At 35.8% G+C, this 26,380-nt stretch overlaps 1 protein-coding gene across 16 annotated transcripts in view; it reads right to left on the bottom strand.

Moving 5' to 3' along the window:
• Window positions 1–26,380, bottom strand: part of FAM13B (family with sequence similarity 13 member B) — a 156,892-nt gene that overhangs the window by 92,476 nt on the left and 38,036 nt on the right. For 15 of the 16 annotated variants that reach the window (XM_033927210.1, XM_033927205.1, XM_033927206.1 and 12 more), the window contains 5 exons: window positions 23,618–23,792; window positions 20,370–20,511; window positions 16,307–16,470; window positions 4,196–4,237; window positions 1,519–1,674 (listed from right to left, as the gene is read on the bottom strand). In XM_033927210.1, the coding sequence (XP_033783101.1) occupies window positions 1,519–1,674; window positions 4,196–4,237; window positions 16,307–16,470; window positions 20,370–20,511; window positions 23,618–23,792 (679 nt within the window). Of the gene's footprint in view, window positions 1–1,518; window positions 1,675–4,195; window positions 4,238–16,306; window positions 16,471–20,369; window positions 20,532–23,617; window positions 23,793–26,380 lie in introns of those variants that run through there. The other variant, XM_033927212.1, reaches the window with a different exon arrangement.

Here is a 26,380-nt window from a genome sequence, read left to right on the forward strand (position 1 = left end):
TAATATCATGGACTCCTGTCCTATTTACTTCTTTACATGCCTTGGGTATATTATTAGGATATTGCTTCATCACTGGAAACGTGATTGGGGACACTGATGAAGAAAACTTTTAAGCAGCTTTGTGTGTTATAGCCAACATGTTGTCCAGGTTGCCCATACTGATGAAGTTAAACTATTCCACTGTCATTTTTGGGGGATTACTGAAATAAAAATCCTCATTAAAAGAGATTAAGAATATTGTCGTGAAGATGGTACTTGGAAAGGAAAATGAAAGCATACAACATCTTTTTGAAATCTTTTTACCAGATCCATGTCCTCTCGGAAGTTTCAGTTTCATCTTCAACAAATTTGAATTACATGCATACCTTTGAGAAAGTTATCAGCTATAGAGGCTAAACTGCCAGATAGTATTTGAATCTTGGAATTCTTATGAGTTGTTTAAAAGGCATTTTAAGACTTGGCCATTCAAAAATTATGAATAGTGTGTGTAACTGGGATCTTGTTATTTGTGGATGACCAATACTTATGGGTGTAATTTATTACATATTTTATTTTGACTGGTTTTTTATTGTAACAAGTGTTATTTTTCTTTTTTTAGTTAACTTTTAGTGTTTTTGCTTTGTAATCTGCCTTGAACTATATCTTTGGGTTAAGTAAAATATAAAATAAATTCTTAGTAAATGTCGGCAGTCCACCCAGTCTGCCTAACAAGGTGGCTAGAGTTGAACCTGGCACAATTCACAGAAAGCAAAACACAAACATAAAATTCAATGCTAATCTTTGTTCTCTGTTACAATCATAATACCTTTCCAGTTGGTGTTACCCACGATACACTCCTGCTAGTGGCCACTGCCGAGACAGCAGCCCCTTGTGTTTCCTAGACAAAAGTTAGCTAGGCACTCTGGCTTGAACATGCAGAGTCTAAAGCATCTTCGGGCTTAGGGTCATGATATATAAATGGATAGCATTACTTGCAAAAATATCAGTACTATATGGTGAACAGATTGATTTATACAACAGTAGGCTGAATCGCTGGAGACGCAGTCTACACAAGTTGTTTCAGTGTTGGTACATGTAAAGGCAGCCTTCATCTGCAATGGAAATTTATGACATTATGCTTCATGGGCATTGTGGGCTGTAGAGCGATGGCAGGCACCCTTGGAGATGCTTAGGCTGTGCATATTGAGAGGAGATGAGGTGCAGATAAAAATGATCAGCTAGAATGGATGGGACATCCAGGGATGAGTACGGGAGAGAGGATTTTGAGAGGATTGTCTAGCAGAAGGTTAGAGGGAGATTATTTTGTGTGTATGGATGAAAAGAGGGGAGAATTGGCAATAGAGATGTGTGGGAGATGGGATTAATATGGGTTTAGAGGAGAGAGTAAAAGGGCTACAGGGTACCAAGGGGCAGAGGAAGTGGAGATATTAAAATGGAGGATGATTGGTGCAATGTAGAATTTCTGTATTTGTAGATATCTCAGCTGGTTTGCGATATAAAATGAAATATCCTTCTTACTGGTTATTGCTTTCTTCTTCCTTACAGCTGATATGCTCTTCTTCAGTGTTACATTCCACTCTCTGTTCCTGTAAATTTTTAAGATCTTGATCTATGCTGGTTTGCAAATCAAAAAGATGTTGTTCCACAGCTGCTCTAATTGTTCTTTCTAAAATGCTGAAAAAGAAAAACAAAAAACATTAGCAAGTAAAAAATTATCTTCTCACATTTTATTTAAAAAATAAAAATTGTCATCTCGATGCTGGAACTTTAGACCATTTATTGTTTTACTGTACATTTATTATGGCTTTTTGGAAGTCGATTTGGGGCCAAATAAATTGTTTGTTAGAAAATCATGTGGCATTGTCGTATGACACAGTTTTATTTGGCATGTCTATGAAAGCTAAGAGCCAAATATCTTCCAATAATAACAAACTTTTAATGATTCTGACAGGAGTTGCCATTCAGCAAATAACATAATTCAGTGGTCTCAAACTCAAACCCTTTGCAGGGCCACATTTTGGATTTGTAGGTACTTGAAGGGCCTCAAAAAAAAATAGTTAATGTCTTATTAAAGAAATAACAATTTTGTATGAGGTAAAACTCTTTATAGTTTATAAATCTTTCCTTTTGGCTAAGTCTTAATAATAATATTGTAATTTATAGCTAAAGAAACATATTATCAAGAAACTGTTTTATTTTACTTTTATGATTGATAAACATACCAAGGGCCTCAAAATAGTACCTGGCGGGCCGCATGTGGCACCCGGGCCGCAAGTTTGAGACCACTGATATAATTGGAAAAATTGGAACAGATTGAATTATAGTTTTTGGTGGAGATCAGTGTGTCATTTATAAAATGGAAAGAACTTTAGCTGTTCTAAAAGGGTATTTTAAAAAATTTCAGGATGTGTGGGGACCATTAATAAATTATTGTAATGAATAGATATCATTTTTCCCTGTTTAACATAAATGGAAGTATGGGGTGGGTTTTTGATTTTCATTATTTGATATGAAGGGAAGGACAGAATTTATTATATTATATATATTATTTGAGATTAGTATGGTGGGAGGGATGGGGATAAATTTTATTTGAGGAGAAATTTGTAGAATTTCAAGTGATGTATTAATTTAATTGTTGATATTTTCTGTGCACTTGATGTAAAATATAAAATGAATAAAGAATTTAAAAAATTTATAATCCACACTATATACTGTGGTCTAGGTGGATCACAGTAAAAATATACATATTTTTTTTAAAACCCAAAACTCTTAATAGACTTAAATCAAAATTACCCTGTCTGCAAAATTCACACTCCATCTTCAAGCTAAGAGAAAGCTCAAAACCAATCTATGTTAGTGAAAATACAGAGGCCAACCAGCCAGGTCCTCTTCCCTCTATTCAAAACAGATATCTCAATCCCCACCCAATGGCTGAATGACAAAAAGGATACTCCGATGACTGAAAGATGGAAAGTAAGCTTTCCATACCACTTCCTAACAAAGTTCACCCCGACAAAGTACATTAATTAAACACAGAAACATAGAAAATGATGGTACATAAAGGCTATCGTTTTCTGCCCATTCATATCATCTGCTATCTCTCCCTCCCCTCTAAGAGATCCCACATGCTTGTCTGTCTGATGGGTTTGCTGGGAGACTGAAGACCTTGAGCTGTCTCTCCTGTGCTCACCACACAGCAGCAACACCAAGTTACTGGGCTAATCTAATAGATAAGAACATAAGAGTTACCATACTGGGAAAGACCAAAGGTCCACCAAGCCTAGTATCCTGTTTCCAACATTGACCAACCCAGGTCACAAGTACCTGGCAAGATCCCAAAGAGTAAAACAGATTTTGTGCTGCTTATCCTATGAATAAGCAGTGGATTTTCTCAAGTCCATCTTAACAAATTAGTTAGTACCATAATACACTAACTTGTGTCTTTTCTATTTATAAAATAACTATTTTTCTCACTCTCTGGCCTCTCACGTTTCAGCTATAATTAAAATGTGCTCAATCAAAAAAGTAGCAATACATGGAGAATCATATGAATGTGCATCTTACAAAATACAGTATTGCTGGAAGTTTAATTCCAATCCATATTAGACTATGAAAAAGTATAAAGTCAAGTAAACCAGTACACAGGAACATAAGAGTTGCTTTACTGGTTCATGAATTCTAGTATCCTGTTTCTAACAGTGGCCAACCCAGGTCACAAGTATCTGACAAGATACCAAGGAAAAAAACAGTGGATTTCCCCAAGTTCATCTTAATAATGGCTTATGGACTTTTCTTTTAGGAAGTTATCCAAACCTTTTTTAATCCCCGCTAAGCTATTTGCTTCCACCACATTTCCAGCAACAAATTCTAGAGTTTAATTACAAGTTGAGTGAAGAAATATTTTCTCCAGTTTGTTTTAAATTTACTACATACATATGTGCAAGAAATATTTTACATATTTAGATATGCATTATTTGCCTGTTATCGGTGGGAGTATATTATTGTTTTATTAGAATCTACATAGAACTGACAAATTTCCAAGTGTGCATCTTTAATGAACATTTGTAACACTTAGGTTTACTTTAGAATGTAAACTTTCATATCTCAAAAATTAAAGAAATCTTTTACAATATTACCACTGGAAAATTTATTGCAAATTATCTCTACATTAATTTATAGAATAATTAACACTTACTCTGCAGATGCTGGCAAGATGTTGATGGAGCCGATGTGAGAGCTGTAATAAAAAAAAGTTATCTTCAAAAGAAGTGCATATTAAAACGAAAAAAGCCATAAAGAGAATTTTCATGCAGTTCATTTGCAGAAAACATAAATATGTTCTAAAAAACCACATTTTTACATACTATATTACACGCATATGTCCAATTAAACAGGAACAACTAAAACAAAAAGGGCCTGTACCTAAGCAGTAAACATGTGCCAAGCAAAAGGTGCTTTTAAGCCACATGAAGAGTACAGAGTGAAGAAACACTACCCAGATTACTGCCGCTACATATCCTCTGAGTACTTTTCACTGCATCTGCAGATTTTCCGTATTTGCATTCCTTTTAATTCAACCAGAAATTAAGATGATTTAAAATCCAATGGAATATATATGATCCTGGTTCACTTTGCCGAATTGATCGTACAAGTTAATTGTTCTCAATTAAAAAACTTTTAAGCACTCTTAGCTGAGCTCATCTTGGAGGTCAAATCAATTGATTGTTCACTCAACAGCAATTGTTATAGGCTAGTTTATTTATTTATTTTAAAAACTTATATACCATTTAAAACTAAACGGTTTATATGATTTACATACACAGTATTTAAAATAAACACAATAAAAACAAATTCATAGTCAAATAAACATAAAATAATCTTCAAAGAAATACCATGATGTGGATAAAAAAGATCATGGATAATTCACCAACTTTATCAAAAGTAACTCTGGAGTCTGTTGCATAATCATTTGCTCAAAACAAAATAAGCTAAATCTTATTTACATTTTACTTATTTATTGGGATTTATTAACCGCCTTTTCATGAAGAGATTCACCCAAAGTGCTTTAGAATTCATTGAATAGCAATCAGGTACTCTTAGGGCTCCTTTTACTAAGGTGCGCTGGCGGTTTTAGCGCGTGCACTAAACACTAATGCCTCCATAGAGCTTGCATTAGTATTTTTCGTTTAGCGCAGGGTTTGCGCATGCTAAAAATGTTAGTGTACCTTAGTAAAAGGAGCCCTTAATATTTTCCCTATCTGCCCTAGTGGGCTTACAATCTAACTGTGGTACCTGGGGGCAACAGAGTGTTAAAAGAAGAAGAAGCTTGCCTGGATTGAACTCACAACCTCAGAGTGCTGAGGCAGCAACTCTAACCACTAGGATCACTTGTTCTTGAAAGGTGTAGTAAATATTGATAACCTAATGTCTTCACTCAGGGCTCCTTTTACGAAGCCGCATTAGCGGTTTAACTCGCGTAATAGCGCACGCTAATTTACCGGCCGCGCTAGCCACTACCGCCTCCTCTTGAGCAGGCGGTAGTTTTTCGGCTAGCACGGGGGTTAGCGTGCAATATAGCCGCTAACACGGCTTCGTAAAAGGAGCCCTCAGTGTTTAAAGATCTACAAAAAGCATTTACAATCACCTTTCCTTTTGTACCATGTTTTACTCTGCAACTGGCCAATTAAAAATCAGTACAGTATATTATTAAAAAAAAATTCACATGCAAAATGAAAACCATCAATCTAAAGTCAAACCCCCATTAAGATTAAATGAAAAAATGAGATATAGGTTATGCAACACTGCTCTATTTCATCTGTAGAAGGAAAGATTAAAAGATTTTTGCTATAGAGCAGTTACCTACAGCATAATCTGTTTACTTAATACAAAATACAATAAAATAGCAGTTAAGTTGTCCTATGAACCAACAAAGTCAAAATTATTTAGATGAACTAATTCAAAAGATCTTTTTTTAGAAAAATAGAAATATGGTCAGATCTATCTATGTAGGCTACTCCTTTTCATCAACACATAAATGCCACCATATTGTTTTAATTTTGGAAGATCAAAATTCAGTTGGAATAAAATACACACACTATTGCAAAGCTGATAGTATGTGATGTGTCAACAGAATTAAAATGAGTATGTCTGACCACTTTCAGCTTACAGGATAGATTTTTCTCCATTAAGCTTCTATAATCTTTCTATTCAAAACCAATCAGAGAAACAGAAAAAATGAGAAAAAATTCTGATTGGGATATTATATAAACACATTCCTTCCATAGCTTATATCATGTAAGGATATCCACAATGAAAAGAGCCAATTTAGCTGAGGCAAACAACTGAATTACACATCACAGGAAAAAAAAACCACCAAATTTCAAGGGGGTCCTTTTATTGCAGTTAATACACCAATCTGATGGTTCCACCCTAATATGCCATCTTACACTGTAACCTGCTTCCTGATTCTAGTTCATAGCCTGCAGTGCCAGCTTGTTTCTAAGCCATGTTTCAAGCCTATAGCTTGCTTCCTGACTCCATTTTAGACCTGTACTAGTCCTCATTCCAACCTTTCCTATTTCAGACTTCTGACCAGACAGAGCCTGACCTGGCTCCACATTCATACTCCATTCCTGTTCCAGCTTCAGATTTATAGCTGTTGCATACGAGAAGTTCACTCCCCGGTCACTCCCTGGCACTGTTCAATATTCAACAAAAGTTTATAGTGAGCATGTAAAGTAAATTTCATTCTAAGTTTATCCTAATCTATAGGTTCTTAAGTTAAGGATCCAATCTGACTATGACCATGCGTAATATACTTAACAACTAAAGCTAAATCTGTCAACAAGGTTCCAAGTATTTTAATAGCTGTTTATTAACATGACCAGCCTGGGACTTTATAACTGAACCTGTCTCGAGAAAATTTTAAACAAATGCAGCTGAGCACAGCCATATATCCATTTTCTCTTCCCACTGCAGAATCTATTAAGCTGTGCGACAGCCCTGCAAAAAGCTGTTCATTTCCTGTATGCACAACATTTTGCAAATGCTCTGGGATGTATTTTGTTTGGGGCAAAAAAAGAGGCACATCAAATAAAAATGCATTTAAAATTAGGGGAAAAAATTTTTTAAATCAAGCAAAAAAAAACCAAAAAACCCCAAACAAGGATTTTATAAATTACACCAGTAATCCTGGTACCTGCTCCTAAATACCCTATTAGGCAGTTTTCTAGGCTTATGTACACCAAATCAAACTATAAAGACACAAAGAAATCAGGGATAAAAGTAAAGTACACAATTATCCAAAAACATTAGCTACTTGTTTTCTTTTACTGCATCCCAGATCATTTAGGCATACCACTATAAACTATGATCACAAAACATTTGACAATGAATAATCTGATTAACTTGGCATGCTATTAAAAAACCCCAAAACATTAACCGCCCCCCACCCGAATGCTCTGCCAAATGAAAGTTCCCATTTACATGTTTACCCTGTTAATGAAGGGTAAACATCTGAGTATTAAAATATAAATTGTTGCTTTAGAAATACATATCTACTGTATGAGATTATATTTTATATCAAACTTCAATAATACTTCTATTCCTCAAAGGAAAACTAAATATCTCACTAAATAGTACATCATTTAATTGTTTTTGACGGGTTGAAGTTGCCTTCACAAGATTATTTGATAAATATCAATGAAGATTACATAGAACTAAAACAACAGTCACAGAAATATGGATTTAAAAAAAATTTCATCAATAAACATTACTATAAAATAAACAAATTTAAATACCAAATATGCTGGAGAGAAAGAAATTAATTTACCTGTGCAGTAAAACTTTGCATGCCATTTCTCCCTGATTTCTTCTGAGCACTTCTAACTAAAATCAATGCAGCATAATATTTGCTGTGCATAGTGGATGTCAGACTTCAGTGCTGGTGGAAACTGCACTGTGGAGTCCTGTGCCAAAGCCTCCAGTAAAAGCAGAAACAGACTGCAATGTGACGCAGCTATTTAATTGGTAAACCACCAATCCCCTCTGAAGTCTTTCCTCATATGTACTCCACTGAATATTCTTGTAACAAGATCCAGCATCAGGCTTAGAAGCTGCTACAGGCAGAATTTCATTCCACATTCTGGTTTTCCTTTTAATAGGAATATACTTTTTGAATCTCCTAGTTGGGATGTATGGAAGTGGTAAAGATAATGATTCTCCCTAGGTTTTTGTACCTATTCCAAGTGTTACCTATAGAAGTTCCAAAAATGTACTTCCAGAGATGGAATAGAATGATAATGAGATTTATATGGGGAGGAAAACGCCCAAGGATTGGAATTTTTCCACATATTAAAAATAAGATGTGTGCTTAAACTTCTAAGTAAAAACATTTTATTCATCTAGCTCCTAATAAATTATGTGGCTCTCAATAAACATACTGCAGAGAAATGATTGATCACTACTGTTCTGTACCAAGAATATACTGAAAAACCATTAACAAGAAGTTATTGAAGGTGTTCTCTGCAGCAAAACCAATAAATTACATTTTTTCCTTAAAGATAAAAATCATCATTAATTTACTAAATTTATATCAATTTCAATTAAATAAGGGTTGTATTACAGGTACTATGGCAGAGTCTTTGACTATTGTTTTGACAAAGCCAAATAAAGATCCTACTTTGGTCTCAAATTATAGGCCTATATCTTTAATTAATGTGGATGGAAAACTATTAGCTAAAACATTGGCATTGAGGTTGGCTAAGGCTCTCCCTTTTATCATTGATGTACACCAAACTGGATTCATTGCGAACAGACATTCTTCTAATAGTACAAGATTGGCTTTTCACACACTAAATTTAACAAAAAACATGAATGAACCAGCTTTTACTGTTTCTTTAGATTTATTCAAATGATTCAAACTTTGTATAGCTCCCCTATGGCAAGATTATATATTAATAATAATTTATCAGAACGTTTTAATTTGCATAGGGGAGTTAGACAGGGTTGTCCATTATCTCCTTTGCTTTTTGATATTGTTTTAGAACCCTTATTATTAGCGATTCAACCGGCAAAGGGGATACAGGGTATTCCTCGTAAAGAGTGGGAATATAAACTCTCTGCATATGCAGATGATATTTTGCTTTATTTGAGAAATCCTTCCATAACCATTCCTTGTCTGTTAGAATTGATAGAAAATTTTGGAAATTTCTCAGGATATAAAATAAATTGAAACAAGTCTGAAATTCTTCCACTTAATGTGCATTGTACAAAAAGTATGTTTGATGCATTCTCTTTTGTATGGAAGGAGGATGGATTAAAATATTTAGGTATCTGGATTAAAAACACATTAGATGACACTGTGAAAGAGAATGATAAACTTTTATTAAAAAAGGTAACAGAAATGCGTGAACACTGGAATCCTTTACATTTGTCTTGGGGGGGGGGGAGAGTTCAAACTGTTAAAATGATGATATTGCCTGTGGTTTGTTATCAAATGGGTATGATACCAGTGTTTTTTCAGGGGTCTTTTTATAAAAAATTAAATTCTATTCTTATCAAATTTATTTGGCAGGGTATACTCCAGAGTCCTCTATAAATGTGCCTGCTTAGCCTTCAAGATTCTACATGGCGTCCTTCCTCCCGTTATCCCACTCTTCTGGAATTCATCAAACCCGCTCTCTTCTAGACCCTCCCAAAAACTGACACTATCTTTCCCATCTATAAAAGGTATATCCCGCGCAGGAAAACTTGGAACATCCCTCCCCTTTAGAACCACTGAACTCTGAAACAACCTCTCATCCCCGCTCAGAAATTCTAGCTCCTTCCAATCCTTCCGAAAACGCTTGAAAACTTGGCTCTTCTCAAAAATCTAATCTCCTCCCGTGTTCTAGTACCCTGCCCCTCTCTATCCTCTCAGTCCCTCTCCTATATCCCTTCTTTGTAATTCCTTTCCTCTTAACCTCTGTAAACCGTACCGAGCTCTGCGCATGCGGAGATGGTGCGGTATACAAACCTAATGGTTTAGTTTAGTTTAGTTTAAAACTCCCAGAATTGCTCTAGTATCTTTACAAAAACCAATTAAGGAGGGTGGGATAAATTTTCCAAACTTTTATAGGTACCATCAAGCCTATATTTTACGTCAAGGTATGTAGTGGGTCCTCCCTGAGCTCATTGAATACACTCCAGATTGGCTATATTTGGAATATTATATTTGGATATAATATTTCCTTTATATCTTTAATACTATAAACTCCTCAACGTTTGCCAAAAGGTGCTTAAAAAGATACAAAAAGAGAGGCAAAAATGTCAATAAGGACTCATGAGTGGGTCTATCAGCCAATCACTTCTAGCAAACCAAACCACACTAATAATAAATGTCAATTTAGAGATAGGGACGCTCTCAGTGTGAGGTTATTAGCGACGGGAGAACAAACTCCATCGCTTCCACTTACAAAGGCGAAAGTGAATCACCCCGCCTGCACACCATCATCGGGCGTCCCTAGTGTGCAAAATCAATAGTGCATCAAAATCAGCAGTTTACCTTCTGAGATAATATCATCTAGAGTTCAAATTTTTATAAAAAGTATACAACATATTAGAATACAATTGATAAATATTCAATAACTTTTTTATATCTAATACAATATAATCTAAACAATTTTTGTCCCATTTCCCTCCCCTCACCCTTTTATTACCTTTTATTCATACGTTACATTTTGTATAATATATTATAACATACTATGTATAAATTAATTTTTCTTACCCCCCCTTTATGTGTGTCATAAAAAAAAAAATCCTTAAAAGAAGAAAAGAAGAAGAAAACATCATATTATTTATTCATTACAGTATTTTGTCAATGGCCCCCATATTTTTATAAATTTATTATATGTCCCCTTTTGTATTGCTATTGTTCTTTCCATTTTAAAAATATGACATATTGTATTCCACCAAAATGTGTAATTTAGGTTGTTGTAATTTTTCCAATTGTTAGTTATATGTTGAATGGCAACCCCTGTCATAATTAATAAAAGCTTATTATTTTCTGGTGAAATTTGACTTTTTATTCTCATCATTGTTCCAAATAAAATTGTATCATATGATATTGCAATATGATTTTCCATTAATTTATTAATTTGTGGCCAAATTGAATTCCAAAAAATTTTAATATAAGGACAATGATATAATAAATGATCTAATGTCCCTGGTTCTAGATTACAGTGCCAGCATCTATTAGACTTAGAACTGTCTAATTTTTGCAAACGAGTAGGGGTCCAAAAAGCTCTATGTAATAAAAAGAACCATGTTTGTCTCATAGACGCTGACACTGTACATCCCATTCTCCAAGACCAAATTAGTGGCCATTGAGATGCATTAATTTGATGTCCAATCTCAATGCTCCAAATGTCTCTTAGACCATTTTTTGGTTTTTTATTTAAATATCCAGATATTAATTTATACCACAATGCGGCTTGATGTCCTAGGAAGTCTGCTTTAAAGCATAAGAACTTTAAACTATATTGATTGTTTAATGATTTCCATTCAGGGAACCCAACCTGAATGGCCTGCTTCAATTGCAACCATTTAAAACTTTGTGTTTTATTGAAACCAAATCTGTGTTGCAATTGTGGAAAATCCAGCAGTTTACCTTCTGAGATAATATCATCTAGAGTTCTAATGCCTGCATTAATCCAGTTCTTCCAAAGGATTTGAGCTCCGCCAATTTTGATCTTGGAGTTTATCCATATGGATTGATTAGTTGATTTGTATATTGGGATGGGTGTTAATTTATCAATAAATCTCAATGTTTTCCAAGTATCCATTATTATTTTATTTTCTTTGTATCTTTTAGGTATATTAATACTTGGTAGATGAACTAAATTTAGGGGAAACATAAGGCGCCATTCCAAATATAACCAATCTGGTGCATTATCTATAAGTTCTGGGAGGATCCAATACATACCCTGACGTAGAATATAGGCTTGATGGTACCTATAGAAATTTGGAAAATTTACCCCTCCCTCCTTAATTGATTTTTGTAAGGTTACTAAAGCTATTCTAGGTGTTTTACCAAGCCAAAGAAATTTTGTTAAAATTCTATTAAGCTTTTTATAAAAGGACCCCTGAAAATAAATAGGTATCATACTCATTTGGTAGCAAACCACAGGCAACATCATCATTTTAATAGTTTGAACTCTTCCCCACCAAGAAATATGTAATGGGTTCCATTGCTCACATAACTCCGTTACTTTTTTTAATACATATTTTTCATTTTCTTTTACAGTATCTTCAATTGTTTTTTTAACTTGAATGCCTAGATATTTAAATCCTTCTTCTTTCCATATGAATGGAAAAGTATCAAATAATCCTTTTACACAGTAAACATTCAAGGGTATAATTTCAGATTTATTCCAATTAATTTTATAACCTGAAAATTTGCCAAACTTATCAATTAATTCCAATAAAGAAGATAAGGTAGACTCTGGATTTCTCAAATAAAGCAAAATATCATCCGCATAAGCCGAAATTTTATATTCCATATCTGAATATGGAATACCTTGTATCTCCCTCGTTTGCTGTATTGCTAACAATAAGGGTTCTAATACAACATCAAATAACAAAGGAGATAAAGGACAGCCTTGTCTAACTCCCCTCTGCAATTGAAAACCATCAGATATCATATTATTAATATTTAATCTTGCAATCGGGAAGCTATACAATGTTTTTACCATTTGTATAAATCCAGAACCTATACCAAACCATTCTAAAGCCTGATACATAAAATTCCATTCTACCCTATCAAATGCTTTCTCGGCATCTAATGAAACTGTAAAGGCCGGTTCATCCATTTTTTTTGATAAGTTTAGCATGTGAAATAATAGTCTAGAGTTATTGGAGGAATGTCTTTTAGCAACGAAACCCGTTTGATGCATATCTATAATATGTGGGAGAGCTTTGGCTAATCTCAAAGCCAAAATTTTCGCCAAAAGTTTATTATCAACATTTATCAAAGATATAGGCCTGTAGTTCGAAACCAAAGTAGGATCTTTATTTGGCTTAGGCAAAACAATTATTATTGATTCAGCCATAGTACCTTTTATATTACCTTTTATAAGTTGTGTCTGATATAATTTTAATAAATGTGTGGAGAGGATATTTTGAAATGTTTTATAAAATTCTACTGTGTAACCATCACCACCTGGAGCGGATCCAACTCTAAGAGATCTCAATGCTGTTTCTAATTCTTTTAATGATATAGGTTCTTCTAAACTTCGTTTTATATGATCAGGAATTTTAGGTCCATTAATTAAATCTAAAAATTTTTTTCCATCTTTTTGTTTCTCCAAATAAGGTTCGGAAGAATATAGATCCTTATAAAAATTTAAAAATTGTTTTAATATTATATTTGTTTGATTTGTTATTATACCATTATCATCTTTTATTCCATTAATATTAGTTCTCCTTTTTTTTGCCTTAAGATAATTTGCTAATAATTTTCCCGCCTTATTAGAATTTCCATAATACACTGTTTGCTTGGAAAACAAATCTTTTCTTATCATTTTTGAAGTTAATTCATTATATTTACCTTTTACTTTCAAAAGAGCTTGCAAAACTTCATATTCCCATTTACTTATCAATTTAGCTTCTAATATTTTTATTTCTTTTTCTAATTCTATATATTGTTTTTTAATTTGTTTCCTAATAAAAGCTGAATATGATATAATATTACCCCTCATAGTTGCTTTAAATGCATCCCATACATTCTCTATAGATGTATCTTCCACTAAATTTGTTTGAAAAAATTCATTAATTTGTGTTTTAAAATTTTCCAAAAATTTGTCATCCACAAGCAATGCATTATCAAATCTCCAAAGAGGTCTATTATTTTCTAATTGATCTAATTGTAATTCTATCCATATTCCCGCATGATCCGAAATGATAATAGGATCAATGGAGGCTTTAATCACCTGTTGCACTTTATTTGTTGAAACAAAAATATAATCTATTCTTGAAAATGATTTATGAACCTGTGAACAAAATGAATATTCCTGATCATCAAAATGAAGAATACGCCATATATCCTTCAAATCGCATGATCGAACTAAATTATCTAGACCTAAAGATTTAATATTTTTACCTGGTTTTTTATCCAATAATGGATCCATTACAGCATTAAAATCTCCAGCCACCACTAAATTAGAGGCAGCCAGTGGTAATAACATATTTTGTAGCTTTTTGAAAAATTCTGATTGATTCGAATTAGGGGCATATATATTAAATAACGTCAGGGTATCATTTCCCATACCTATATCGATATGTATCCATCTTCCATGTGGATCTGAACTTTTTACCTTTATATTGGCCATACATTTTTTATTTATAAGAATTGCAACCCCTGCTTTTTTACCCACTGCTGGAGCAAAAAAACATTCCTTTATCCATCCACCTGATAATTTCTGTGATTCCTTCATATTAAGATGGGTCTCTTGCAGACAGTAAATATCCGCATTTTGCTTTTTTAAAAATGTTAATATTTTTTTCCTTTTAATTACATGATTCAGGCCATTGACATTAATAGAATATATTTTAAAAGACATTATACATTTTAATACTTTTCATTATCTTATTCTTCCTCTCCTCTTTCATATTTAATATCCAAAAAATTTTCTTCATGACACACATATTTAACCCTAATGTATCTCCCTTAATTATTCTAGTAAATATTCTCCTTGTCCCTCCCTTTCCCACCCAGTACATTGGCTGCTTAAGGATACACATTGGAACTGTAATCCAAACATTCTCCCCATTCCAGGCAATCAATATTCAATATTTAAACAAATTTCCCTTCTATCTATCTATATTGATCTTTTATATCTTTAATCATTTTCCATAACATTTCATTAATGTATCATTATCCATTTAACAATATCCATTTAACATTATCCATTTAAAAAAAAAAAAAAAAAATAATGGAAGTGCAGCTGAAGGAAAGGATAGTGAAGTTCCTATAATCTAATGGGTTACTTAGATTTCAGCACAGTCTTAGACACAGTTCTTCATAGCAGGCTTCTGAATAAACTTGATGGGCTGAAATTAGAGTCCAAGTGGTGAACTGAATTACAAACTGGTTGATGGAAAGATGCCAGAGGATGGTGGTTAATGGAATTCACTCGGAAGAAGGAAAGGTGAGTAGAAAGTGATTAGGACTTCCTAGAAGTAAGTATGGTTTATGTGAGAAGGGGATTGTTGAAATCTACAGGAGAGGTGAGGTGGGGGGCAAAGATGGAGAATGTAAAACATATCTGATCATGCTCTCCAGTTGTTTCTGCCCTTCTCTTTTCCTTTATGGGCTGAAAGTATAAAGAGCAAACAACAAGAGCTAGGCCAACCACCAGCAGTACACTGCTGTCCAATGGACACTTATGTTTGGCCAGGAAGTACAACTGGACTTAAGGGTATTCACAGAGATTGCTCGTGGGGTGAAGGGGAAAGGAGGCCTCATTGTAAGCATGCCACCTTGAGCCTTCCTCACAATACTGGTAGAGTTCTAAGAGCTCAGCTGTACATTTAAAATTTTAGATCACAAAGCAAACCATCAGAAAGGCAATGGACAACAGAGAAAGAGAAAGAATGCGGGGAAAATAAGCAAAATGAGAACAGGAACACAATTAGTAAAAGTTAGAGGCATGGCTATTAATGAAAAGCGCTTGCTTGTGGACTATTGAGAGCAATCATATAGGGTTCCATAATGTTGTTGGAACAGTATTGTCTTCAATTGTTTCTGGAAGGAAATGTAGGGTAGTTCTTCAAGGAATCCTGGAGAATGGAGTTCCAGAAGCTAGGACCCACATATGAGAAAGCTCTTTTTTTTTTTAGTTAACTCAAGTTTTATATCTCAGACCAGGGAGTACAAACCATAAATCTGTCTCGCTCTGTCCACAGAAACTTTGCTAGCTTGTACTCACATGTATTTCAACTCTGCTTTAATTCTAACATGGCTTTTTAAAACAGGACCACTGAATTTTGCTTTTGGATTTGCTTTGTACCATTGAGAAAGTAATCCTTTTATTAGGTCACTTGACCAATTAATCAGTGCTGCAATTTAGTCTGTCTTGATCACTGATGTCTCTCAAATACAACCCATATCTAATGAGATCCCCGACAGTTGACAGTTCAGTTACAGATGGTTCTCTGCCTAATCCCACCAAATGATTTGAGTACAGACTTGCAGTCTTGTCTTTTTTTTTTAGACATTTTCAAAGCAGTTTCACAAAAAGAATAAAACCAAATGGATTATTGGCGTTACCTTGTTGATGCTGTAATATTGCTGCATTCCAAAATGTTTTCTGTCATCTCTAAGTGCACTGCATCTGGTATTTCATCAGATTTATCAATGGTATCTTCTGGAAGTTCTTCAGATGGCTCAAGTTTTTCATCTTCTTCCTCTTCTTCTCCTAAGAGATCATTAATCTAGACAAAAATAATGGTTGTTCATAATGCAGTAAAAGAAAAAGACAATAGACAAGAGCTGCAACTCATCTAGAGTGCAAAAACTGTGTCCTCACACACTATACAGACCCCAGTGGATTTCAGGTCTTTATTTCTTAATGGCTAAGGACCTTTTATGTTTAACCTGTTCTTTAAGCTCTAATACTGTTACTGTCATCACTATTTTCTCAGGCCAATTCATGCTTCCCTCACCCTCTACATAAATGGGAAAAGGGAGAAATGTCTGGAAAGCAGTTTATTCCAATGCTCAAAGTATGGGATACAAGATTCAGGATCTAGAGGTTGTGATGGAAGAAGATGAGCTGGATTTAGTGGCAATCAATGAGTTATTCTTAATTTCCTTTATAAATGGAATAATCCAGATCTTAACAACCTCAAGCTGACACATAAAATGTTGTCTTAATACTTAATAATTATTTTTTCTTTCTTTGTAACTAATCTAGAAGCTTAACTGTCTATCATTTTTAATCCCATCCTCTTCTAAAACAAGGCCATTCCTTTTCTGAAATATGTTTTTCAAACATCTATAATTGTTTGCTCAAAGAAAGAATTAAATTGATTTAGTTTAATCGGTTTGCTTGAGTGTTTTTTCCCAAGTCATGGTGGCATGTTTCAGGTTCCAGTTGATTAACAGACTGTACATGGAGTTGTACAACCTATTTTGAAGGGCAAGAGAGAGGAAAGGGGTATTTTCTCATTAACCAATTTCATAATTGTCTTTCTTAAATACCTTTACTAGAATTTATAGAAAAAATTGATGAGTTTATCAGTTCAGGTTTTAGAAGAGTCATATAGCACCAAAATACTTAGATGCATAGTTATCAGAGAAGACTACAATTAAGACATGTTATTTTACCTCTAATTTGTGCTATTTTAGTACAGGTCCCATTTTATGTAACGAGACCTAGCTACTACAAAAAAATTGCCTTGATAAGTTCCAATTTGGTTCTGACATGCACACAGTGTCAAATTGTTAATGATCTCAGTATTGGAGACTCTGAGGGAAGGGATAAACGTAACAAATATCTCATGGTCTCTGGTGCATATTGACACTGTAAATTTGGAAATTTTATTAGTGAAATTGAAACAACTAGGTCTAGCAGATGTGTTAAAATGGTTCACATCTTCTCTAAATGAAAGAGCTTTAAGGGTGAGAAGTAAGGGTGTGGTGTCAAGAATAGTGGAAGTTAAAAAAGGAGTCCCACAAGGGTCCGCCTTATCGGCCATGCTGTTTAACATCTATATGGCTTCATTGAGGAAGAAATTTAAAGAGATGGGTGTGCAATACAGAATATATGCCGATGATATTGTTCTTCTTCCCGATAAACGGCCCTCCTTTTGTACTTACCTTTCATGTGTCCTTTACTATGCTTATTGTAGTTCTCCCAACTTCCCTTATGTATCAGTTTGTCATGTTCGTGTGTGGTCGTTGTAGCTAATAATTAAGACCCTGTTTTTAATTGTAAATCGCTTTGAATTCATGATATTGCAATACATCAAAATTTTAATAAAACTTGAAACTTGCAAAAGTATATGGAAATGATCGTAAGTTGGATGAGTGAACATGATTTGAAATTAAATGTTAACAAAACAAAGGTAATGGTGGTGAAAGGAGTTAATTTTGAGTTGGAAAATGTGGTTATGTATGGGTAAAAAATTGCCATTAAAAAAAAGATGACTGTCCTGGGAGTGTGCTTAGATAGCTGTTTGTCAATGGAAAACCAAATATTAAAAATAATCAGGGTGGGATACATGCAACTTCAAGTGCTTTATAGATTGAAGCCAATATTACCAGTATATGATTTCCGTACTGTGGTTCAGACATTGATCCTGAGTAGGGTGGATTACTGTAATTCACTATACTTAGGAGTTGTGAAAGGGAAGTTGAGGGTTTTGGAAATGTTTATCAAATCCACTGCAAGATTAATCACAGGGGTTCCTAGGAGTATTCATATAACTCCTGTGTTAAAGAAACTACTCTGGTTACCTATGCAACAAAGAGTGCAGTTTAAGATTGTTGTGATTATATCATGCTTCCCCAAAGATCTTACAAGAATTATTTCAGATCTATAAACCGAGAAGAGAGCTTAGAGAAGTAAATGGGACGAAATTAAGTTTGGAGGGTAGAATATTGACTATTCATGCTAGGATTGGAGCATCAATGATATCTGTGGCTGGCGTACAACTATGGAATGCCTTGCCTGGTATCTCTCTGTCCCTCCATGAATCCACCTTTTTCTTCCTCTCTACTTGCCCCCTTTCTTTCTGTCTTTCTTTCTCTCTCCCTGCCTTCTCTCCTCTTTCTTTCTCTCTCCCTGCCCCCTCTCCTCTTTCTTTCTTTCTCCCTGCCCCCTTGCCTTTCTTTCTTTCTTATTTTAACAAGTTTTATTGAATTTTCACAATGGCAAATATAGCACAAAACAAAACAACTAATACACCAGATAGCCAAATCCCCACCCCAAAACATAAAGTCATAAACAGTCTTCAGTATAAGGCAATACTATCCAACCCAAAATTCCCCCTTCTTATTCTTTCTCTCTCTCCATGCCCCCCCCCCTCCTTTCTTTCTGACTGTCTTTCTCTCTTCCTGCCAACCCCCCCTTCACCGATTTCTCCTTGCTTCTCTGACACCAGGCGTACAAGCGCCGGGCCTAAAGCCTTCCCACCCCAATGTCAATTCTGACATCAGAGAGGAAGTTCCGGGACAGCCAGGCAGTAATTGGCTGGCCTGGAACTTTCTCTCCGACATCAGAATTGATGTCGGGGTGAGAAGGCTGTGGGCCCAGAGCTTGTACGCAACTGGCCTGGCATCAGAGAAGCAGGGAGAACAGAACACAAAGGCAACGCGAGTCTATCACAGAGCCTGGGATGGTCTCCGCGATCGACCCGTGTTGCCTTTGCGATCTACTGGTCCATCGCAATAAACCTTTTGGGCACCCCTGCACTACATACAAAGCTGAACCAATTTATAGGGGATCCTCTGCCTTAGAGAGCTGGAACGCTGGACTTCAAGTCTTCTGATTGCCCCACCGGCCGGACTTCCACGGCTGGGTACCTCAGCCACCCTTTGACACACCGCGCAGACGCCTGGTAGAATAAGATAGTCGGGCTCCGATCCTGAGCATGTCTCCACGGAACCACGCAGCCTGCACTCAACTCACTAGCAAACAAACCTGGGGTGAGCAAGCTCCCCAAGGGAATAGTCCCTGAGCCCCAATCTGATGTGCAGGCTGTCCATAGGATGTACTGATAGGCGTGAACCGTCAAGAAGCAGACTTTTTGAAAGGTATGCGATCTCCCGCAGTCAGAGCTGTCCCCACAAGGAACCTCTGCAACACAAGGGCGAAAACTGCGAACGTAAAGACTGAAATCACATGAAATAAAACACGAGCAGAAAAGCAAACTCCTACAGCCTGGCTTCTAGGAAGGAAAACCGATTCCTAGAGGGTCAGTGCTGAGGTAAGAGAGGGTGGGGTTTAAGTCTCTGAAATTTGAGGTTTCCTACAAAGTCCTGGTGGTTAGACAGAAACAACCCATTGGTCCCAGAATAAAGTGGGATTGTACAAGAATAATAGATTCTATGAACTAATGGTCTAATTCAACCTGTTCTTAAATTACCTCTACAGTAACAGATTTATTGCAATTTCACCATGCACTAATATTAACATTTGGTAATCTGTCTTTCACAAACAAGTGCAGTATTTAGATATAAAATAACTTCAATGGACTTTTTATAGTTCATAATGACTATACAAATCAAATTTTACCAACAGTTCAGAAGCATCTCTATATTCCTTTCACATATTTAATGACTTGATAAGGTACCAAACATACATACACAAATGAATGTAAATGCTCACCTGCTCGGTTATTGAACTTATATCATTAGTAGATGAAAAATCTTCTTCCATTTCAAAGAATTCATAATAGTTTTCCAGAAGGACAGCCATTATTCTATTGACAGTTTCTTGCTCTCTCAAATCTTCCACATCTGTATAAATGCTGGGGATAAAGATTTCCAACTGCAAATTAATTCAAAATTAGAAAGCAAAGTTCCTTACCTGTAACAGGTATTCTCTTAAACACCATTCAAAAACACACATGTGGACTAAGTTATTACTTACTACTCAATATGGAAAAATGATGTCTGTCTTGATAATTTTTTTTATTTTAATCAAGCAGATGAATCCAAAGACTTGTGGGTTATGCTCATCTACCTGCAAGTGGAGATAGAGTACTAAACAGAACTCTTGTCATATAGGATGGTGTGCCTTTTGGTCATTTGGGGCCCCTTTTACAAAGCCGTGGTAGAAATTCCCACAGGGCAAATGTGATGCAGACCATTCAATTCCTATGGGCTGTGTCACATTTGATGCACCGGGAATGCTACCCTGGCTTTGTAAAAGAGGCCCTTAGTATTTCTAACAAAGCAGAAGGAAGAATTATTCCAAAATTTCCCTTTCCTCACAAAAATCAATGTATGAAAAACAAAACTAGAAACAGCAAAAAAAAAAAAAAAAGCTACAACTCTAAACAGAAAAATCAATAAATTGTGCAGAAAAAGAAGGGTGGGGTTCTGGATTCATCTGCTGTGATAAAAGGAAAGAAAGTTATCAGGTTAAGACAAGTTTTTTTTTTTAATTCTTTATTCATTTTAAAAATCTTTCATCAAGTGTACAATAATCATAATAAACACAATAAATCAAGGCACTTGCAAATCTTATCATTATAATCTAAACATATAAATGTAACCCTCTCCCCACCCTCCCTCAAAGCCCTTCATTCATGTAAAGAAACCTATATTTGAATCCCTCCCCCCTCCTATTACTATATGATGTCTGACTAATAGGAAAATGGCATTTAATCATGACAAAAAGACGTTAATGGCTCCCAAATTTTAATAAAATTATTATAATTTCCATTTTGTATCGCTATTGATCTTTCCATTCTATATATGTGGCATAATGAATTCCACCAAAAATTTAAGTTTAACCTAGTATGATCTTTCCAGTTATTAGTAATATGTTGGATGGCAACTCCAGTCATGATCATTAAAAGTTTATTATTACGATGATATCTGACTCTTTTTTCTCATATACATTCCAAATATCACAGTATCATAAGATAACGCTACATGGTTTTCCAATAAACAATAAAAAATAGATAATGCTCTCTTTGATACTGCAATCTCAAGCTTGCTGGGCCAAAACAAACAAGATTGTACTGACTTAAGATCCTAGTCCACGACAGACTAGACTGCAGCAAACTACCTCTAAGTGTGCAGGGCTTCTGAACCTCTCTTTGAATGTGGCTTTGGAAAACATATTGATAGGATATCAGTGATTAAAGTGAAAGCATAAGATATATGTGGTGATGAAACTTAGTAAAAGGAGATAGATAAGTTCCTAAAGGTCCAGAGCTTACCGACCCTGCAGGACAACACTATCATCACCAGAAACTGAACTCTTGTGGGCTAAAAGGAGCTTTCATCAACTTTGTTAAACCCATACAGAGATCCCTTTTTTTCTATAGCAAGTGGCTGGGTGTACAATAATAAAACTCAGCTCACATACAGGCCTATGACTGACCTATAAAATGATCATGCAGCAAATACGGTATGTAGCACTGATGAATATTCTTTGCAATTCGGATGTCATTTATAGATGGTCAACATGGGTTTTTTGATAGACAAACAATGTATAATAAAATTTCTGAGACAAATGAAGAGTTATGGAGTGAAAATGTTTCTTAAAATGTTTCCTGAAAAACAATGGTCACTTGTAAAATTAATATTAATGGTGATTTCAAATGCTGCCCTGATAGCAGTCAACCCTAAAGTCATTGGCCAAGCTGAAGATCTAGTATTAAATCAGGACATTTCGCAAATTGTAAACTGACAGTGCAAATAATTAAAATATAGCTAATTTTCGTATGCAAATTGATTCTGAGTCTAACCATTACGTCCACATTTTTTTCCCATTTATTCATATGTTTCAAAAGTACCTTTATTATGTGATGTTTGTAAAGAATTCTCATTCTACATTTTGGTACATGATCATTTTATAGGTCTATCTATCTACGAGCCATTTACAGTAAAACCTTGGATTGCAAGTAACTTGGTTTGCAAGTGTTTTGCAAGACAAGCAAAACATTTTATTACATTTTGACTTGATATACAAGCAATGTCTTGCAATACAAGCACATACAGAATACACACATCACAACTGAGCCGATGGTTCTTCTCTCTCTGATACTGCAGGAGTGTAGTGACTGTTCTAAACAAGCAAAGTCTTGCAATACGAGTACATACCGTATACACGTGTCAAATCATCATAACTGAACCAATGGTTCTTCTCTCTCTGATGCTGAGGGAGTGTAGTGACTGTTCTAAATGAGTGAGGCCTTACAATATAAGTACATATAGTATTTTGTATTAAAGTTTTTGGGTTGTGGAACGTCTGAGTTTCCATTATGTCTTATGGGGAAATTCGTTTTGATATACAAGCGCTTTGGATTACAAGCATGCTTCTGAAACGAATTATGCTCGCAAACCAAGGTTTGACTATATTTGTTATAGAGAAAACAGGGTCCTATTATTGTTGTACGTTCCACATAACTCAGCCGATTCTTATGAAATTTAGTGCGCTATGTCCTGAATGAAGTGGAAGTAAAATGTTATAAATATTTCTCCTGCTCTCTGCCACCATTCCCCACAGTACAGGCCCACTTTATAACCACAGGCTTGCACTGCGGGGAATGGCAGCAGAGAGCAGGAGAGTCCGACGAGCAGGCAAGAGAGATCAGGGCAGAGCAGAGAAGGGCAGGCAGGAGAGATTAGGGCAGAGCCCTGACAGCAGTGACAGGAGGCTGCTTCTCCTGTCACTACTGTCAGGGTCTGCACATGAGCGGGGATTGCACATTTGCGATCGCCCCCATTTGAATACGACTGATTTGTGAATCAGTCGGACCTGCCCAAATTGGATACGGATTGTTCCAATTCGGGCAGGTTAGTGAATCTAGCCCATAGTTATTCCTCCGTTGTAACAGTAAAAGAAAAACATACACATTTGAAACAATTTAAATATAGAGCTACAAGCAGTTGACTTACTGAAAGACATCTGGCCCAAAGACTGAAGCCAAAGCACTTGCAGACCATACTTCATGATGGGACGCTACATTGGCTAAAAATCTGCACAGAAACTTTAGCAAACTATAATTAAGAGGTGGAAGCTGCAGCATGATGTATTTCAACTTTCTTCCAAATTCATCTTCATTATTGTAGTCTGTGAAAAGTGATTAAAATCAATCATGTTTGGTAAGCACAGTCCGAAATGACATGTTAAACTTTAATGCATGTTTTGTCATCATTAGGATAAATAGTTGCTAATGCCACCACTACAGCAGAAAAAAAAACCCTGGAAACTCAATAGTCTACATTGAATTAAAATTTTGTAGCAGTATAAACAGAACTAATGACCCTCAGGATATAAAATTAGGTAAGGCAGTAGTTTTAAATTAAGAGTAAATATTAAAGGAGAAAACTATGGCCCTGATTCTATACAGATTGCCTAAAAAAATCAGTGCCGACTAGTAAAGTGCTAATTGAGATTCTATAAGTTAGGCGCCCTACCTAAGCAGCATTAGGCGTAACTAGACATCCCAACTTTTAGGCTAAATGTACGCGCCCAAGTCAAAAACGAACACCTAACTTGAAAAACACGCCCACTTTCAAGTGCTTTGTATTAGGCCCCTACTTTTTACAGAATTATATTTTTGTGTTAGGTGCCTTCAATAAGTCCAACTAACAGCAATTATGAGGTGTTAAGTGCCAATCATCAGCACAAATTAAGCCTATGCAGACACGGAATTTACATCAATCATCACAGTTGATATATAGTCCTTTTTATAATGCAAGTCAAAATGGTTTACAATTAAAATACCACATGAGAGAGATCAGTCGTAGTTTCTGTCGTAAATTGCATCCGGGCAAGAGGGCTTAACCATCGAACATTTCGTGCATTTCTAGAAGAAGCTGGCACTCATTTTGGGGATTTATTGTATCAAAGGGAGGTTCGTTGGCTAAGCTGTGGAAAAGTATTACGTTTCATTGCATTCAAAGAGGAAATCATCGAGTTTTTGAAAAACGATCCAAAGGATTTTCCCGAATTGAAAAAAGAAGATTGGAACAACGACCTATGTTTCATTTTTGATATCACCACTGAATTCAAAACTGCAGGGAAAGTCACAGCTTATTTTCCAACTTTTGGCATCAGTAAGAGCTTTCAAAATGAAACTTACACAGTTTAAAAACCAACTGTCGAAAGGAGACATGAGCCATTTCCCAACATTTAAGACTATTCCTTCAAACAAACATGCCATGCTAGGAAAGAAATATTCTCACGACGTTGATAAATTAATTCAAGAATTCGACTAAAGATTTAAGTTGTCAAGAGAAGAAGAAATCAAATTCATAGAAACATAGAAATAGACGGCAGATAAGGGCCAAGGCCCATCTAGTCTGCCCACCTTAATGTCCCTCCCCTACCTTCGCCCTGTGAATAGATCCCATGTGACGATCCCATTTGGCCTTAAAATCAGGCACGCTGCTGGCCTCGATCACATGCAGTGGAAGACTATTCAGAGCGACTTAAGACCCTTTTTCTGTGAACCTAGATGAAATTCCCATGGACTTACAGCTGAAGATCATAGAACTTCAATGGTACTCTCTTGAAAATATTGGTTTGCCACCCTACATTTTCTGACTTTCGTTGCAGCCCCGGATCATTTTTGAGTTGTGCAGGGCTGCTCTTGTCCATAAATATCTTCAGATTATTTTAGGGAGTTGTTAAATCCCCATATCCTTTCTCCTGGTATTGAGATCACCTCAGCAAGCTTTATCACTCCTTAGTTCTCCGCTATAAAATCAGATACTACCAAAGGTTGCACATTCCAATGTAGTACTTCAGCTTTATGGAACAAACTTCTCAATAAAAAACAATTCTGCTTCACAGTTTCTGTCCTACAAGCCAGGCTGTAGGAGATTGTGTCTTTTCTGTTTGTGTGTCTTTTCTTCTCGATGGCGGTTTTCACCCTCGTACAGCAGAGGTTCCCTGCGGGAACAGCTCTGACTGCAGGAGACTGCAGGTCTTTGAAAAAGTCTGCTTCCATGGGATTGGCTGCTTATCAGTACACCCTCTGGACAGCCTGTATTTCGGATCAGGGCTCCAGGGATTTTTCCCTTTGGGAGCTGGCTCACCCCAGGTTCATCCTCTAGTGCAGGGGTGTCCAATGTCGGTCCTCGAGGGCCGCAATCCAGTCGGGTTTTCAGGATTTCCCCAATGAATATGCATGAGATCTATTAGCATACAATGAAAGCAGTGCATGCAAATAGACCTCATGTATATTCATTGGGGAAATCCTGAAAATCCGACTGGACTGCGGCCCTCGAGGACCGACATTGGATACCCCTGCTCTAGTGGGTTGAGCGCAGGCTGCGTGGCTCCAAAGAGTTGTGCTCAGGATCTTAGCCAGACTACATTCCTCCGCCATGCACCTGAATGGCATGTCCAAGGAGGATGTCTGGCCGGTGGGGTAATCCGAAGATTTGAAGTCCAATTTGCCTGTAAGCTGTTTCAGCTCTCTCAGCATTGTTTTTTTCCAGTCAACACGTCACCTTCTTTAGACTACATCAAATTTGTTCAGTTTCAAAATTCTTATGCCCTAAGTCACTTAACACACTAATTCATTCTCTGGTGATTTCAAAAATTGACTACTGCAATGCTCTATTTAAAGAAATTGTCCAAAAAGAAATCAGATGTTTACAGATCATTCAAAATGCTTCAATTAAACTCATAATGAAAGCTAAGAAATT

Source organism: Geotrypetes seraphini, chromosome 18 (assembly GCF_902459505.1).
Source record: "Geotrypetes seraphini chromosome 18, aGeoSer1.1, whole genome shotgun sequence".
NCBI lineage: Eukaryota > Metazoa > Chordata > Amphibia > Gymnophiona > Dermophiidae > Geotrypetes > Geotrypetes seraphini.